This window comes from Neovison vison, chromosome 2, assembly GCF_020171115.1.
Source record: "Neovison vison isolate M4711 chromosome 2, ASM_NN_V1, whole genome shotgun sequence".
In the NCBI taxonomy this organism is placed as follows: domain Eukaryota; kingdom Metazoa; phylum Chordata; class Mammalia; order Carnivora; family Mustelidae; genus Neogale; species Neogale vison.
In genome coordinates this window covers 33,766,140-33,784,516 of record NC_058092.1, presented here as the reverse complement: position 1 = coordinate 33,784,516, position 18,377 = coordinate 33,766,140, and the positions used below count along the sequence as shown (strand labels likewise).

The 18,377-nt window shown below is 53.6% G+C and overlaps 1 protein-coding gene across 1 annotated transcript in view; it reads right to left on the bottom strand.

Moving 5' to 3' along the window:
• CFAP57 (cilia and flagella associated protein 57) overlaps positions 1-18,377 on the bottom strand; it is a 71,840-nt gene that overhangs the window by 14,060 nt on the left and 39,403 nt on the right. Inside the window, exons 13-20 of the mRNA XM_044238005.1 lie at positions 17,974-18,067; positions 17,160-17,350; positions 13,819-13,992; positions 12,783-12,941; positions 10,259-10,402; positions 5,313-5,429; positions 3,909-4,043; positions 3,673-3,816 (exon numbers count right to left, since the gene is read on the bottom strand). Coding sequence (XP_044093940.1) covers positions 3,673-3,816; positions 3,909-4,043; positions 5,313-5,429; positions 10,259-10,402; positions 12,783-12,941; positions 13,819-13,992; positions 17,160-17,350; positions 17,974-18,067 — 1,158 coding nt within the window. The remainder of the gene's footprint in view (positions 1-3,672; positions 3,817-3,908; positions 4,044-5,312; positions 5,430-10,258; positions 10,403-12,782; positions 12,942-13,818; positions 13,993-17,159; positions 17,351-17,973; positions 18,068-18,377) is intronic.

Sequence of the window (18,377 nt, the reverse complement as noted above, 5' to 3'; positions counted from 1 at the left end):
AGCACCACCTTCAAAAGCCCCTCCAGTCCTCCAGCCCCCCCCACCCCCCCACCCCTCAGCTCCTCTGCTGCAGGAAAAAATGTGGCCTGGGGTCCATCAAGTGTCAGGTCTTAGGGTATGTATGACCGGCTGGGAGAATGCTAAAGTCCATTTTTATAGAAAACCTTCTAAACAAAGGGGCTACACTCAGCTGTCCAGGACTGCCTTTGGTGGAGGGGCGGGGACTGACCCAGATAGAGCCTTCAGCCCAAAAGGGAGAAGGAAGGGAATGACTATAGCACCCCCTACCGGTCTTCCCTATGTTGACACCTTAAAGAATATGGCCGCGCCTGGCCGTGTGGGAAGTGCAGGCAGCATGCTGGGAGCCCTCCGTCAGTGGCGTCTCTCCAGAACCTACCACCGCTGGTGGGATCGCCTTCGCCTAACTGCATGGACGAGGCATCTCTCTGCTCCTCTCTTAAACCTTCTCTCACATCCGACCTGACGTTTCATCATTTCAATGCTGAATTGTATTTTGATGTCACAACTTAGCCCCTTCCAAGGCCTTCTCCTCTCCCCATAATAGGCAGCCATCTTCTCATGGGGGTTTCTGCCACCCGCCTTTCCCCCCCTGCCAACTGAGGTGATCGTTTCAACAGAAAACACCCCTCCCTGCTTCAACCTTGTGTGGCACCTGCTTCTAAGAGGAACATTATGCTTCTTGGTGTGGCCAGGAAAGCTCTGGCAAGGGACCCTAAGCTACTTGCTTTCCAGCGGGCTTTGTTCTCCTTGTCCCTGGAGTTCTGTGATGAAGGTCTGAGGACTCCTGGGCCCCCAAATACCGCAGACACCTCGCTCTTCTCTGCGGGCCCGTTCTCAGGTGTTCTCTCTGCCCGGAAGTCTCTTCCTCCACTTGCTCCCTGACCACCTCTACTCCCCTTCGAGGCCCAGCTCGAGGGCTTCTTCCGGGCCCTGAAGGCCGCCCCTCCGACAGGCCCATGGCGCTGGATACACTGTCCTGAGCAGGGATTGTCTGTATCTGGTGTAAGTTTCCTACCAGGAACTGTGGAGGGTAGGTATACCATCACATTCATCTAGGAATCTTCCATGGCCTGGCAAGGAGCTTGGCTTGCAAGAAGCCCTCAGAATTGTGTCCTGAATGAATAAAATGTGTGTCCTAGTTGTTTGTATTCAAAGCGGCTCTTACCTTCCTCTCTGCAAGCATGCCAGAGAGCCAGTGCAGAGGCCCTGAGCTCCTGTCTCAACATATAAATGAGACAGTGACCTCATTTTCTGGGGTTCTGCCCTGACCTTCCTTGCTTTTTTGGACTGAAGTGCCAGGGCCTTGGCACCCAAGGACGCAGAGCAAGGTGGGGTGGCGGGGCGGGGGTGGGGAGTGGTGGGAGGAGGGAGATGGGCTGGCCACCTGCTGGGGAGTCTGGGACATGTCTGGCCAGCCCCCCTCCCTCCCATCCATCACGTCCACAGTCCACAGTCCACAGGCAGCCCTGGTCCTTGCTGGAATGGCCTTCCAAGCCCTCCCATTGACTTCTGCCTTGGTTGCTGAGTAGGTCTTTTGGTGAGAGGACCAGAAGAGAGAGGGCATTTGGGAGCACCTGTCCTGTCCCAGCCAGGGCCTTGTGCTTTATGGTGGTTAATCTCATTCAGTTCCCATGGTAACTTGCTGAGCTGGATACTTTCTTCCCCATCTTACAGAAAGAGAAGAAGTCCCCTGGAGAAGAGAAGGAATTTCCCCCAGTTCTCCCAGGAAGCGTGGCTGGGGCAGGATAACCCAGGTTTAGACAGACTCTCATTTCTGCTGCCCTGACACCTTGCCAGGTGCTAGCCTGTTCCCTCTCCTTCAGCTGAATAGCAAAGAAGGAAACCACTTTAATAACTGAAAACAGTGGCTTTCAAAGTTTTTCTTCCGTTTTCTCTCACTTCCTTTCTTTTCTTTCCCTCTCCCTCTCTCCTTTCCTTTCTTCCCAAACCAAATCTGATACCTGAGCCTACTGTAATCAAGGCATTTCCCAGGTGAAGGGGTAGGGCCCCAGAACCCTGCCTCTCGGCCCCACTCTGGCTCCCTGCTATTGTCTGAGGAAACATCTACGGATCCACTGGGTGCAACAGCACACAGATTTACAAAGCTGCTCGAGAAAGCACTGTTCCAGGGACTTCCCCTGGATGACAGCTCCCTCTGCCAGCCATCAGGCAGGGGCAGGCCAGGGCTGGGCAGGAGCCCTGCTTGTGTCTCCTTGCTCCCTCCGCCCTCTCACCCTGCCCAGCAGACGTGGGCAGGAGCCCTCTGGGGTCCCAGGGAGCAAAAGAAGACCCGTGCCTGTCCTGAATGGCCTCATGCTGATGCTTGTACCGTCGGGCTAGCCTGTGGTCTTTCCGTTCCCTTTCCTTCTTCTCCTAGGACTGACATTTGCTTTCGCCAAACCCATTTGGCATGGAGAGAGGCACCCCAACCCTGGAGGGTCCTTCAGGCCTGTGCACTGGTGGCAGGACACAGGTGAAGGCTCAGCAACATCCCCAGCTGCCAACTGCTCCTATAGTGGTCCTGGTCCCACTGCCCAGCCCACTGCATTCCAGAACCCAGTCGGGGCTCGGTGCCTGGGGGCCTTGAGATCTTAGCCGGGGCTCTGTGTCTCTGCTGCTGGTACCTAAACAGTCCCATCAATGGAATGCACTCCTCTCTCTGGGCTTCGACTGCTTTGGTGGCCCAGGAAAAAGGCAGTGGTTTGACAGGGTGGGGTGCTCTGAGGCAGGGGCCCAGCTGTAGGATGGTGCGAAAGACCCGCCACGCCTGGGTCTGGCCTGAATAGGGACGCGCTCTGCTCACCCAGGCAGGGACTGGCTGAGCTGGGAACTGGTTTGTTTCAACCCAGCTGCAGCCCCTCCCCATCCTAGTATTTCAATTATGGCATTAAAGAAATAGAAATATAAAAAGGTATGTGCCTTATAAATGTGATGTTCTCTTTTGATATTAAATCATGTTAATTGCCTCAGACGATACTGATACTCAGGCAGAAATCTGGCAGCAGAATCCTGCCTAGCAGTCCTGATAATGTGTGTAAGTGGAGGCGGCGGGAATGGGGTCAGCGCTTTCTGCACAGCCCGGTGAGGGATCGGGAGGTGGGTGTGGGCAGCTCATTAAATCAGAGTAGGGCCAGCACTATAGTGGGTGTGGTTGGCTCTGGCCCCGAGAGATAAGGGAAGGGACCCGAGGCACCAGAAAAGGCAGATGAAGCGGGTGGAGAAGGGGTGTGCTCAGAGGGAACCGGCTACTGGGGGTCACGGGATTCAGGTAGCAGAATGAAAAGCAGCAAAACAAATTAAGGTGAAATAAGAGTGGGAAACCAGAGGAAAGAGGAGAGCGTGACTTGGGAGAGCTAAAATCCTGTGGCTGCAGCGCCAGAGGGGGTGTGAGGAGACGGGGAGATGGGGCGCTGGAGGGCCTTGGATAAAGAAGGGCAGAGACAGGGAAGGATGCCCGCGGAGAAAGGCTGGGGGTAGAAAGGAATGGGCGCTGACGGGGCCAGGGTGGGCAAGTGAGCACCTGGAAAAACCTGGAGGGGCTCTGGGCCTCGGCCTCAGCCAGGTCAAGCTTGGGGAAGGCAGAGGAGAGGAGTCAAAGAGAAAGCGGTAGAGAGAGCTAGTGGCCCCTGGCCATTTGAGGAGCGGCGGTACCTGCATGATGCGGACGTAATCTGTGCGGTGCAGCTCACTCTCCTTGACCACCTTCTTCTTGAGAGTGGCCAGGTTTCTCTCCAGGTGCTCCCGCTGGCGGGCATACTCCTGCTGCAGGTCCGTGTTCAGCCCTGCGATCTCCACCTGTGGGGGGTGGGGTGGGCAGAAGGGCTTCTCAGGGAGGCAGGGGGGAGCCAGGAGAGCAGGTGAGCACGGGAAAGGGGAGCAGGGCTCACCATGTCCGCCCGCTGCACGTACTTCTCAAAGAGAGCTCGGACCTTCTCCTTCAGGAGCCGGGGTTCCTGGATGTACGCCACACAGTTGTGAAGGTCTGTCTTAAACCTTCTGACCAGCGCCTCCAAGTCCCGCTCCTGCAACCATAGGCATGTACTTCTGGCACCCCCAGGGGCTCTCCAGGGGAAAGGCAGATGGCAGCAGGAGGACAAGACACACCGCCTCTGGGGCTCATGGTTGGCTGCCGGGACACAGAGATCTAGCGGGGCTCACAGCCCAGAGGCAGAGAGAGGTACTAACACTCATGGGCACCTGCCCGAAGAGCTTCAGCTTTAAAAGTCCACGCAGAAGATTCCTTCATTGGCCTTAGACTCCCTTCAGGACCACACACCTTAAAAGATGAAAGGAAGCCCGAGTGGTCCCACTACTCCTTTCTGAGCGAAGATGGATAGTATCGCTTCTCCCTTGCAGGTCTCTGGACCATCGCTTCCCTGTCCCCCCCTCTGAGCTCGCCCGGGGAGTGCTGTTGTGAGAGGGTAGCAAAAACATGACCAAACGGGGCAGATTGGTTGCGTCTGCACACTTGGGCCAGAGGCTTGCTCTTCCATCCTGCCTTCTCTGATACCCAGCCTCCCGTTCCCCTGACCTGGAGGGTCTCTCCTGCCTCCTGCTCCTGTAGCCCTTTGTTCATCTATCAGAACCTTTTGCCTTGCATCAGGATTGCTATGCACACATCACAGATCACCTAGCCACCTGGCGGGATCTGTGTCCGTTCATGGTGGTGGCTCGCAGCTTCTATTCTGACCCAGCACAGAGTCAGTGCTTAATGTGGGGGATGGAAAAAGTCAGTCCGCTGAACCAAACATGGGGGGCCCTGTGCTAGGGGTAAGGGATGCAGCCAAGTCCTGGCCCAGGAGCAGAAGACGTGGTTCCCAGTGCTGGCTCTGGGTACACTGCTTGGTTATGGGTGCCTTAACCTTCTAATCCCTCTGGCCTTACATAATTACCTAAAGAGACCGGAATAAACAATTTCTGAGGCTCTCTTTGCTTCAGTATGTTTTCGTTTTGTTTTTGATAGTCAAAACCTCTTCCCACTGCCTACAGATGACCTCTCTGAGCATATTCCTTCCCAGACCAAACAAGCCAATGCTGCAAGCGCCCTTATGATGCTTGGCTTCCCATCCCCTTGAGCACTTTACCCAAAGTCCTCCTAGTCTCAGATGGATGCAGTCACGTGCATTTGCATGGGCATGAAACCAGGCAGGGCTGTGAGCAAGGGGAGAGCGAGTTAAAATGGGAATGTATCTTAGCAATGGGCTGGCACTGTCACTTGGAAGCCAGCTGCCCGCTGCAGACAGGTGCCAGATTCTAAAACTCAGATCTGCCAGACTCCGAAATCCTCACACCTTCTGTCTCTCTCTGTGCATCTCCTGATCGGTGGCTCTTAGTTTCTGCCACAGTTCTACGATGTTCAGCTCCAGCTGCGTGTTCTGCTTATGGAAACGCTCCAGTTCTGCTTCCATCTACAGAGAACAAGGGGGGAAAGTCAAGAAATAAGAAAGGCTACCAGGGCATCTCTTTTCTAGCTCCCACCTATGTCCTCGGCAATGAAACCTTTCTCCTCCACTGCCCGCACCCCGACTTTTTTTTTTTTTTTTTTTTTAGATAGAGAGAGAGACAGAGCAGGCACACACAGGACAGTGTTGGTGGGAGGGGAAGAGGGAGAGAGAGAGAGAGAGAGAGAGAATCTCAAGCGGGTTCCATACTTGGTGCAGAGCCTGATGAGGGACTGGATCCCAAGACCTTGAGATCAAGACCTGAGTTGAAATCTAGAGTCGGATGCTTAACTAACGGAACCACCCAGGTGCCACCAAAATCTTTCTTCTTAACTCCTTGCCATCCCCAAAGCCCCCGCCCCTTGGTGGACATGTTGAGGCAGACCATGTGTTTTTATAACCAGACTCTGAATTTTTCTGTCTTCATTTCCCTGTTCCTTCAGCCATGCTGATTACTTTCTTTTCTTGAATTCTCTATTACTTGGTGGCTTTCAAGTGCTGGAACCTGGAACCTGAGGCAGGGTTCTGCAGAGAAGCACTCTCCTTGCCTACTTTGTGAAATCATGTGAGTGGACTCTGACCCTTTGGGGCCCCAAGACATCAGAGTCGATCCCAAAGCAGAAAGTTGTAAGGGACCAGCAGGTAGGTATTCCCCAGTTGAAGGAACCTACACCTGTCATTCTGTTAAAAAGTACAACTGAGGAGAATGTCTCGTCTTTGAAAGAAAAGGAGGAAACTACTAATGAGCTTCTGCAAGATGTTTTTTACTCATTATTGCGATTGTATTAACCAGGGACATGAGAATGGCAATTGGAACTTGTTTAGGATGAGACCAGGTGTATGCAAGCTCTCAGTTGATCTAATTTCTGCCAAAAGCAAAGGGGTGATGTTTGATGGATGCCCCAAATCTGGTGGACACCAGTATTCCTGTTAATAGGGAGGTTCGCTATTTTGGGGAGATGGGCTAGTTCACTGGGTCTTTTTTTTAATGGCTGGATGGAGTAGCTCTTCTAATCTATCCCAGGCCCTCTGGTCAGATTTGAAAGCTCCTGACCATATTCTGGGGTACCAGGAAGCCCGAGTGAGTCACGTCCATGTTCTGGACACGAAGGGGCAGCTTGTAGAACGTTCTCGTCATGACTGGAAGCAGTCTGTATAGACAGAAGAGCCCTCTGACCCTCTGTCTGGCAGGAAGGCAGCACTCAGTAGACACGCGTCTGAATGAACGAGCGCATGGCAAATGTCCAAGGCAAAGGGGAGCCCCCATGAGGGAGGAGAGGGGCGCTTGAAGCAACCTGCCTTCCAGGAGAGGAATGGAAAGATAAACGTGCGGTGTTGGCGGGGCTCTGTCGGCCCATCTGTGGAGGACACAGCAGGTGTGGGGCTGTGCGCAGCTCAAGAAAGGATGCGTCCACCGGAGAGCGCTGGCCAGTCATGCCAGGCCTGGGGAGACAGAACTGATGAAGAGGGAGTTTTCAAGAGGCTGCAGGTCTAGAGGGCTAGAAGGGCAGGTCCAGGGAGAAAGCACCCTCTGCATGAACAGGGAGGCTGTATCAGGTTTTGTGAGACAAATGGGTATGGGAGGTCAGAGTGGAGAAGGAGAACTCCAGGCAGAGAGGGAGGACCGGAGGTGTGCATCTCTGCAGGCTACAGGTGTTGGGGTGTGGTGTGGAGGTGAGGGGGCCGCAAGAGGGGTGCAGGTGAGGAAGGGCTATGGGGGCCGGAGAGGTCAGCTGAGCTGGGTCACATGGGCCCGACGCAGAAGTCCTACTGGAGAGAGCAAGACTGGAGCCAGGTGGACCAGTCAGGAGGCAACACGAGGGTGCCCAGACCTGGAAGAGAGAATGGGGCTTCCCCAAGGTCATGTTGGTGTGCCTACAGCTGGCTGTGCCTCTTTCTCTGTAGTCTTGAAGCCAGTAATGACAGATTAGGTTAGAAAGGAAGTAATACAGGCAAAGCATCAAAACCTGCTGAGAACAGAAATAACCTGTTTCATAGAGAAATTGTGAAATATGCTGAATTTGAATCGCTGGCTGGACAGCTAGGATACTAGCCAGTATGTGGGAACAAGCGTCCTCTTCCTGGGGAGGAAATCCCATCTACTTTCCCATGTGTTACTCCTCACACTCAGTGACTCTCAGTTGGGGGGGAGGGGCAGGAAAGAGGAATTTTGCCCCCTGCGGGACATCTGGCAACATCTGGAGACATTTTTGGTTGTCACATCTGGGGGTAGGGGAGGGTGGCCACTGGCATCTAGTAGGTAGGCCCCAGGGATGCTGCTAAGTACCTTAGTGTGAGGCAACTCCCCATAACAAAAGATTATCCCCATAACAAAAGATTAGCCACCCTAAAACATGAAAATGCTGAGGTTTAGAAACCCCCACAGTCCTTCTTGTAGGAAAAGGAACTTCACAGGAGACACGCAGTGGATGGGCCCAAGAGGTCTGTGGCCCCCCAGAGGGAGGCCCCAAAATCAGAGTCCCCCCACCGCCTCCAGGTGGAGGAATCGGGCCCAAACATCAGTCCTGGTGGCAGCTGGCACCAGGGGTCAGGGTAGGAGGGGCCCTGCTGGGATCATCCTCAGGGTGCAGAGATACCATGCTGGGAATCAATGCGTGGGTAGCCCAGTTACCAAAGGCAAAGTGAATAATCCTTCCAGTGTGCTGGGGTGGAAAGCAAGTGACCCCACTGTAAGTCTCCCCGAGAATGAGAAGGGAAACGGGACAGTAATTTCGGGGGGCTGCAATACAATCACTTTCCAGGCAAGTGGGGCGGCTGCTCTTTTTCAGACTGCCATTTCTGGACCTGGAAGTCACTCAAGAATGGCAGGAGGCCCAGATGAGGCAGCTCTGTGGTCAGCTGGGGACATCCTCCCCTTTCCCAGAGGCCAGGGAGAAAGTCACTGCCACGAGGACATACCCTCTCCGAACACTCTAGCCCTGGACTGATCCCACCACCCGACTTCTTTCCTGGGTCTCCTGCAGACCCACCAGAGCTCTTGGATCCAGTTCCACTGAGGCTATGGACACTCTCTGACACACTCACATCCTTGCTCAGCACAATCCTCGAAAATGGGTGGGGAGCAGAACTGCCAGAGACTTTGGGCTGGTGATGGCGAGGGGTAGCACCTGGACCATGCAGGGCCCCACTGGTGAGTATGGGTTCTGTTCTAGGTGGAAGGGGACACCACTGGGGGTTTTCTGTGGCCTCTGTGTGGAGACCAGACTGGAGGCTGGAGTCTAATCCAGATGAGAGACAACAGAGGCTTGGACAAACGTGAAGCAGCAGAGAGGAAGGAGGCCTGGGTTGGAGCTGTCTCTGGTGACTGTTTGGATACAGCAGTTAGGGGAAGGGAAGAATCTAGAAGACTCTATGCTTATACCTTAAGCACCTGGGGGGATTGTGGTACCATTTACTAAGAGGAAACAGGAGGAAGGTGACGTCAGGAATTCAGGCTTTTTTTTTTTTTATTAAAGATTTTATTTACTTAGTTGAAAGAGAGAGAGACACAGGGAGAGAGGGAACACAAGCAGGGGGAGTGAGAAAGGGAGAAGCAGGCTTCCCACTGAGCAGGGAGCCTGATGTGGGGCTCGATCCCAGGACCCTGAGATCACAACCCAAGCCAAAGTCAGACACCTAACGACTGAACCACCCAGGCACCCCTCAGGGTCTTTTTTTTTTTCTTTTTTTAAAGATTTATTTATTTAGGGGCACCTGGGTGGCTCAGTAGGTTAAGTCTCTGCCTTCAGCTCAGGTCATAATCTCAGAGTCCTGGGACCAAACCCTGTAGGCTCCCTGTTCAGCAGGGAGCCTGCTTCCTCCTTTCTCTCTCTGTCTGCCTACTTGTGATTGCTCTCTGTCTCTGTCAAATAAATAAAATCTTTAAGAAAAGAAAGATTTATTTATTTATTTGAGAGAGAAGGGTGGGAGAGAAAGTACACACACACACACACACACACACACACACACACACACGAGTGGGGGAGGGGCAAGGGAGAGGGAGAGAGAGACAGAAAGAGAGAGAAAAGAGAGAATCCCCCCCACCCTGAGATTGCCTGCTGAGCACAGAGCCTGATCCTGAGATCATGACCTCCGCCAAAATCAGAAATCAAGAGGTGGATGCTTAACCGACTGGGCCACCCAGGCGCCGCAGGAATTCGATTTGAGATCAACCGTGGACCCTACTGTCAGCTGCAATCTAAAGAGATGCTATGTCCGGGGCGGAGGGGTGGAAAGGGGACACTTGTCCCTCACTGGACTCTTGGGAGCCCTTGTCCTGTTGATCTTGCTTTTAATCTCTCCGCTCTACCTGCATCCTGTCTGCTTCCCAGAACACACACTTGAAGCTGCCACTCTCCTCTCAAGAGCCTTCATGACTTCCCGTTTCTCCTCACATGAAGTCCAAACACAGCAGCGCACCCGCCCCCACCAACATTTCCAGATGGAAAAGATGTCGAAGGGGAGGGGTGCGAGTTCCCTGGCGACAGGCTGGTGGCTGAGTACGCACCGCCCCCTGGTGGCCGAAGGCCCCAAGAGCGAGCGCACTGCGACTCCCGCAGGGCCCAGGCCCACCCCCGCCTCCGACCACAAGCCAAATCGGAAAGCCTTTCACTTCTGCACCACTGACCTCCCAGCAGGACCTTTTCTGGGGCTTCCCCTGCAGTGTGGGGACCCACACCCTTGGGGAGTGGGCAGGGCTTGTGACGAGAGCTTTGTCTCCTTGCCCCTGGCGAGTGTCAGGAAGAGTAGGGGAGGAGACAGTGGTCCACCGGATGGCTCTTGCAGATGGCTCTCACCTCCTGAATCTGTTCCTTCATCACCTTGATCTCATTCTCTCGCGGTTCTATTTGCTTCTTTAGCTCCTTGATTTTGTAGTCTAGTACAAACTTGAATTTCTCTAGTTCTTGGTTTTTCTTTTTCAGATCATAGATGCGCTTCTCCTGTGGGAGGGATGAGATAGAAGTGAGAGAGAGAGCAGGAGAGAGAGAGAGAGAGAGAGAGAGAGAGAGAATACGGCATCTCCTTTAGGCAAAGGCCATCGGTCCCGTGCCCTGACTGAGGAGGCCACAGACCGCTCTCCCAGCCGGAGATATGAAGGCTGGCTTCTCTGCTAGGCTGCAGCCCTGACTCTGTGGCTTCTGTGCTAGGACTGCATTCATTCATTCATTCATTCACTCATTCAAACACAGCTTGGAGAGGACTGTATTTTCCAGAATCTCTCATCCCACAGGCTCTTCTGTCTCCAATGGGACTGTACTCTTTTCTATCAGGAGCTAAGATCTAATTCTGTTGTCTTGCATCTGGCTTGACCTATGGTTTGCTTGCAACACAAAGAACACAGCTCAAGTGATGCTGTGTGGCTTCCCACGCTGGCTTAGAAAAGGCCAAGCAGCTTTCACCTGGTTCTCTGGGGACTTGTGCTCTGAGGGAGGTCATCTGCTCTGGAAAAAGTCCCACGACACCAAGCCAGCCCATTAGACTGAGGAGCACGATGGTACTCTGGTGGCCAGTCCCAACTGAGCCCAGCCTCCTAGCGCCCCCGGCCAAGGGGCTGGACAGGTTCATGAAGAAGCCATGTTGGATATGGGTCTTCTAGCCCCCAGCTGTTTGAGTCACCCCTGGTTGAGGCTCAGGAAGGTCCCTGCCACTGGGGACAAAGACAAGCCATTGTGTTGTAGCCTGTCCAAATGCGACCCACAGAACCGGAGAGCGCAATCAAGCAGTGGCTGTTTGGCACCACTAGGTGTTGGGATAATTTGTTTCACAGCAATAGTAACTGCAAAGCAGATCTGTCCATCCATCAAACAGTGACTGAATGAGGACCTTGTGCTGAGATGCCAGAAATAGGACACCGTCCCTCTCCTTACAGGAGAAGGCACTGGCTGGGAAAGCAGATGTGTCAACAAGAGCAGCCCAGCCCTGTCATGGGTATAAGAGAGGACGGCTCAGAAGGCGCAGTATATACAGAGGCCATGGAGAATAACCAGGGGGCGTGTAAAGCAGTGCTTCATGGGACCGGAGGGGAGGAGGTGAGGGGACTGGGGGCCGGCCTGCTGGGTTAAAGGGGGTTCAGAAGGTGTCCAAGAAGCTAGAGTTGGCAAACTATGGCCCTTGGGTCAAATCTGACCTGTTTCCAATAAAGTTTTACTGGAACGCGGCCAAGCCCACCCATTTATGTGTGGTCTGTGGCTGATTTTACAATACAGCGGCAGAACTGAGTAGTGTGACAGAGGTGACACTGTATGCAAAGTTGAAACACTTACTACCTAGCCCTTTACAGGAAAATCCTGCTGCCCAAGCTGCAGGCAGTGGGGAGCTATGGCAGAATTTTAGGTGGCAGAGTGACACAGTTACAGAGGACGGTGGCAGGAGCTGGGGTGGGAGGTGGGAAGGAAGACTGTTGAGCTGGATAGGAGGCTGTCTCGATTCCAGGTCAGGAGGCCTTGCCCTCTTTATTCCCCTTTGAGAATCTGAAGATAGCTTAGGACCTTCCCTACCCCAAGGCCCAGACACATACACAAACACGTGCAGAAATTTCATGCAGGCACCATCCCATTCCTCTTAACAGACCCCCTGAGGGACTCCACTTCACAGGTGAGAAAACTAGGCTCAGAGACACTGCACAAGGTCCTGTGGCCAGTAAATGACAAAACCTGTGCTGGAACCCAGTTAACCAGGGACGAAGCCCAGGGTCTCAACCACCAGAGAATTCTGCCTGCCTGAGGCAGGAATGGTGAGGGGGTGGGCAAGAGGGCCTACAGCCTGGATTTGCTGGGGAGGAGGAGCCAAAACTTTGGGGTAAGCCTCACAAAATGTGACGTGTCTGTCTTCTAAGTGTTTTGTAAGAAAAGCATCCTAAAAAGGGATACCAGCTTTTTGGGGCACCCAGTGCCAACCACAGGGAGTGGGCAGTGGGGTAGGTGAGCTGCTCCCCATCCACAGGCACGGTCACCCGAGGATGCCTGGAGCAATGGAGAGCAGGGGTCCTGCTGTCAGCTGACTTAGCTTCTTAGCCCAAGTCTGTCGCCTATAGACTATTATATGACCTTGGGCAAGATACCAACCGCCTGGAACTCAGTTTCTTGAGCTCTACAGTTGGGTCCCTTGCGGCCCCTGGGGTCGCTAGGAGAATAGAATGTGGTGTGTTTATAGCAATCAGCCCAGTGCCAAGTGCACAACAGGTACTTTGCAGACCACTCATCCCCCATCAGGTTCCACGAATGTGTTTAAAGCATCCAGGGGCCCTCTCTCCTGAGCTCTGTCCTCATCCCCTGGGTCTATCCTGGTGGTGGTTAAGGGAGGACAGAGAGGAGCCTTCACCTTGTCTTGAATCGTCTCGTCTCTTTCCTGGATTTCCCGCTTGAGGCCCAGGATGTCTTTCTCCAGGGACTTGATGACCCCCTGTAGCTTCACCTGCTCCCCCTTCAGGACCTCAATGTCATTGGCTCGCTCCTCGATCTCCTTCTGCAGGCTGCTGAACTGCGGGTACAAGTGGCAACAACAGAGACCACCAAAGTCTTTGCACTCCCCTCTCTGCCTCCCAAATGCCTGTCTGCACACAGAGCTCCCCGTCACCCACCTGTGACCCGAACTCCCCACCCTTGTGAGCTGAAAATCACATCTAATGCTCAACATTCCTGGGCCTTTAGGAGTGAATTTTTGGAGATTTTGGACAGGTCAGGCATGTCTCGGGCCCCATAAGTGATGTAGCATTCTGTCTGGGAAGATCCAGTCCTAGTCCCCTCTGCGAGGATGGACTGTTGGGGCAAGAAGCTCGGAGACCAGCTCCCCAGGTGGACCCAGACTTTTCCATGACCACACCAACCTTGAAAGGTGGGGATCTGTGCCCCATCAAGGTCATAGATATTGTAATGGATGAGCCACCTTGGCCATGTCTAAGAAGAGAAGACGACATTGTCCCTGGATTGATATGCCGTGGGATTTCTACAAGGAAGGAATGTAAGTTTGCTTTGAAGTTGGTTTCTCTAAGGTTAAACATTCTACAAGGATCGCTGAACTCCTTGCCCTGCCTTGTAGACTAAGCATTAGTCCTTCTCCCAGCCAGAGCTCCCCACACCGAGAACCTAAGGACACCTCTAGGACTTGACCTCACCTCCAGAAGGTCTCATCTCCATTTCTACCAGAGGTTGAACTCTGAAAACTGACTAAATCCTACTTGGCCATAAAGGAAAGCCAGGGATGTTCATCAGTGTCAGGGCAAACATCACTAAGTCACTAACCCTGTGAAAAGGACAGAGAATAGAGCCCCGAGGAGGAGTGGGAAGGGTATGCCTGCCTGGTGGGTTGGAAGTATTCTGGGCAATGCAGCCCAAGCCTGCCCAGAACAGCGTCATACCTTTTTCCTCATGATGCCCGTTTCTCCTTTGAGCCGCAGGTTTGATTCCTTCTCATCCCGAAGCTTTTTCTCGTACTTGGTTTTGATGTCTTGGATTTCTCGGTCCTCATCTTCTTCAATCTGTTTCTTGGTCTCTTCGAACTCCCGCAGCTGTTGCCTGACATCCTCTTGTGCCTGAGTCGGAGAAGGGAGATTGTATGCTCGGGGAGAAGGGACACACACAACCCTTTTGCGCTGACAGGGCCCGGGATGAGAGGAGCATATGGGGCCTCTCATGGGGAATGGGAAGGCAGGTGTTATTACAGATATGGGAGCAAAGGCCTTGGGTCCCCGGACCTTCCCCTGTTCTCCTGTCTGTCCCGTCTTCTCTTCTCTACCTACCAGATGAGGCCACCACTTCCATCTCTTCAACAACCACCTTCCCGACATCCTCACGCCCACCCCACCGCTGGTCTTCACCCTGACACCCACACTTCCTCTATCTTTTCCTCAACGAATTTGTGACAGTTGGAACTATATTTGTAAAACAACTTGACTGCCTTTCCCATTAGATGGGAGCTTCTCGAGGGCAGAAACCCAGTCTATTGCGCCCACCACTGCATTCCCAGAGTACAGCCCCCAAGGGCACACAGTAGGTCCTTAATCACCACCTGAAGGAGTGCATCTTGAACTCTGCTCTCCAGCTCCTTAATACAGTCCGACCGTCCCCCAGCACTTTACGTTACATTGTCATTGCCTGTTTGTCAGGATCCTCCCCTGGCAAGGAAGCTCCTCACTGGCTGGTGGGGTCACATCCCTCTGTGCCCCACGGGAGACCCCCTGCCCTGTTCCTGGTACAGAGAGAGTGAAAGCCTGGAGTCCAGAGGCTGGAAAAGTTAACTCCGCCCCCCTGGTGGAGTCTGAGAGGTGACTGGGACGTGCCTCCTCTTTGCTTACTGCCCCCAGGAGCTCCGAGTTCTAGAAGTCAGAGGCCACCGGTTTCCCCTCCCACAGCCCCTGGTATGCTCCGAGCTGTATGATCCCTGCAGTGAGTGCTTCGGGGACTCAGAGAGACAAGATGGTTTTAAGACTGGGCTCCAGAGGAAGGCTGCTCTCTTTCCCCATCACATGTCACCAGACTCTTGCTAGACAGAAGCCTGGCCCAGAGCACTCCATCTGCAGCCCAGAGTTGCCCGCCAGCCACCACTCTGGCTCTGGTAGGTGTCATTAAGAAGGAAAGTAAGCCAGCCAGGTTGGCGAGGCCTGCCAGGTGGGAGCTCCCTAGGGAAGTTCTGAGCTGAAATCTTGGACTCAAAAGAAGAAACGGGTTGTCATTCCTGTGGGGGTCCTGGCCAGCCTCTCTGGCCAGCCTCTCTCCCCTCAGGGCAGATTCATCCCCTGCCCAACCCCAGGAGCCCCCAAAGGCAAAGCTCCGACCAGTTTACTGGAGGAGGACTAATGCTTCTGGCGCTTCTAGGACACCCTCCTCCCTCCATTCCTTGCAGGTTTTGAAAATCACTGATGGGTGAGACACAGTCCCTACCTTTGAGAAGCGCCCCCCTGGGTGGGGTGGGGGGAAGAGAAGTAAAGGCAGGATGCTACTGGATAGGCCAGTAAGAGCAAGGGGTCTGGGGGCCCTGAGGATGCAGAGGAAGACTGCTTGGCCCCGTGGGAGGGGAGATGGGGGTAGCGAAGAACCCTGTAGGAGCTGGTTCTCCTCCCGAGTCTGTGTGGGGATGGACCAGTGGGAGGGGCAAGAGGGATCATCCAGAGCGGAGGCTCAGAGGCTGTGTAGGGATCTTGGCTACTCCATGTGGTTGGCAGGGAAGGAGCTGGACAGCGGCAGTGAGGACCGGGTAGGGAACATTCCCTGTCAGAGCTCAGCCTGCTCTGTGAAGAGACCCCCACTCTCCACCTCTCACCTCCTTTATCCCCCACTGCCTGCTCCCTTCCCGCTCACTGAAGACTTTTGGGTGCCCACTCAGTTCTGGAGCTGGAACTGGGGGTGGTAACAGAGGGCCCTGTCATGTCCCAGGGTGCTTTGACCTTCGTCTCACCTCGGCCTCAGCTACCCACACTTAGGTCCACCGCCGGAATGGGATCATGTCTCCAGCCTGAAAACTCAGGCCCTGCTCTCGGCACTGGTGATCTCCCTGGGGTACCCCAGGTACCAGGCACAGCTCTCCAGCTCACCACGTTCCCCCGCCCCCTCCCCAACCCTGTCCGGATTCCTCCACGGTCTTCCAGGCTCTCTGGCCCGGACCTGCTGGCTGCTCACCAGAGGACCTGTGTTGTCTTAAACCCCCAGCCGGGCAGCAGGGTGGCTCCCCGTCTTCCTCACTCCCATTCCTGCTGTCTGAGCCCTGCTGTGGATGAATGCCACCCGAATTCAGCCAGAATTCAGGTAAAAACCTCAGCTGCATGCTCAGCTACACACCTGCCAGTCCTCTTCTCCGTCACTCCCTCCCTCCTTCCCTTCAAAACTCCTTTCACACCTTCCTGACTCCCCTGCCCCCTCACTTACAGGGTGCCATCTGCTGCAATTTCACGCGGAAAAGGCGGCCATCTGGCTCTTCTCCGTTTTCTCTCCATCTTGGGAAACTAGATATTTTGGCAAACCAAACTGCTTGAACATTCTCTGACTTGGCTCTGCCTGTGTGCCTTTGCCTCCTGCATTTCCCTGTCTCCTGTTCATTCTAGCTTCCATTCCCACCCCACCCCCCGCCCCTGCCCCAGCCACCTTAGCTCCTGCAAGTCTCCTCTGACCCCTCCGGGAAGTCTGCGTCCCCTTGCTCTCTCCTGGGCACACCTCTCCAAGGATCCTTCTGTGGGACTGACTCCTTCACATGCCTGAAAAACAGGCCCGGGTCTTTATTTCTCTTGGTCACCCAGCACTCAAGCTGGTAAACCAGTAAGATACCATCTGGGTTTGTTAAATCAGGGAAGGAAGGATTTCATCTCGAAAGACACAAGAAGTGGCTAAAGGGATTCAGGCAACCGCCTGTCCCATTGTTCAGAGCCCTTGTTCCTTTCTTTCTCCTACTGGTGTCTCCTAAAAAGGTCTTGCTGGACCTTAAGGCTTGAAGGTACAATTAGGATAGAACAGCAGATATGAACTTAGTCTGTCCACAGAATTTCAGTCCCTAAAGCTGAGCACCTCCCAGGTCCTTAGGTCCCCTGGTCTAGAGGGCAAGAAATGGTAAAAGAGCAGAACCCAAGGTCAAATGCATGTGTGTTGAAAGTGGGGGACAGAAGGGAAAGGGGGCGAGGCCAGCCTTCCCACGGCTATCTGGGCCGGTCAACAGGCCAGGCCTGCAGGATGCACCGTGAAAGGGAGGCACAGGTCCGCTTCCGGTGAGTACCTCTTCTAGAAGGGTGGTCTTTTCCTGCAGTTTGGCCTCATAAAACTCAGTCAGCTCCTCTAGGGCCTGGCTCTTGGTCTCATCGTTATCCCGAAGCTGTTTTTCATATTCTTCCTGCATCCTCTGGGACTTGAGCTGCAATTCCTGGTACTTCTCATATTCTAGAAGCAACTTTTGGTTGTTGCAACATTCTGGAGGGAAGAAAGGATGATTATTTCACGTGGGACAGGAGCACGACTTCAGCGTCCCCTGGGAGCCTCTGAGATCTCCCACCTGCTGCCATTAGCAGCTAAGGGCAGGCGCCACCAAAGCCGTGACATCAATGCCTGCCCAGCTGCCTCACCTGCCCATACCCCATCAGCTCGTCGGGCAACCAAACTCTGCTGCGGTGTCGGCTAGGCAGAAGGTTTCCAGGAAGGGGCAGAGGGCTATTTGGGGACTCAGGTCCAAGAAGAATGTCTTGAATATGCAAAAGAGTTATCAGCACCCCTGTTATACAGAAGAGTAAACTGAGGCTAAGTGAGGTTAGATGACTCCCCAGAGCACCCAATGTGTTTGGTGAGTCTGGGACCCATGGCAGCCTATCAGGCTCCAGACCTGCACTCTTCTGTATCTCCTACAGGCATGCAGTAAGTGCTTAATACATGTTTAACGAATGAGCAAATACACAGGAGTAAAAACCACAGTGAGGTCCAGGGCATAAATGCAGCCTGTGGACAGATAAAGCCAGATTACCTGGGACTTCTCTGGGGTTCCGGGGGACTCTCAGACTTTTGTCCCCACCAGAGCCCATGGCCTCTACCTGGGGACTCACCCAGGTCCTGCAGCTCTCGGCTCTGTTTGTCTAGCAGGTCCTCAATGCGTTCCCGATGGGACACATCCTGCTTTTCTTTTTCTGTTCTTAAAACCTAAAACACAGAGTCCGCTGTTCTCATTCCCACACATCTGCTGAAAGCAGCCCTAAGGCAAGAACACATTTTATAAGCGTTCGCTCACAAACATTCCTCAAGCCCTTATTTTGCACCAAGCATTGTTCCATGAGCAATAAGCAAGCTATCACTTTTTATTTATATTATATTCTGCTCTGAAAGTTCTAGACTTTCTCTATTTATATCCTGTCTACTAAATGGGTCTTGTCAATGATGAGTTCAGTTTTGGACATGTAGCAGATGGATTTTGGGGTGGAAGAAAGTAAAGATTCATTTGAATTCTCTGTTG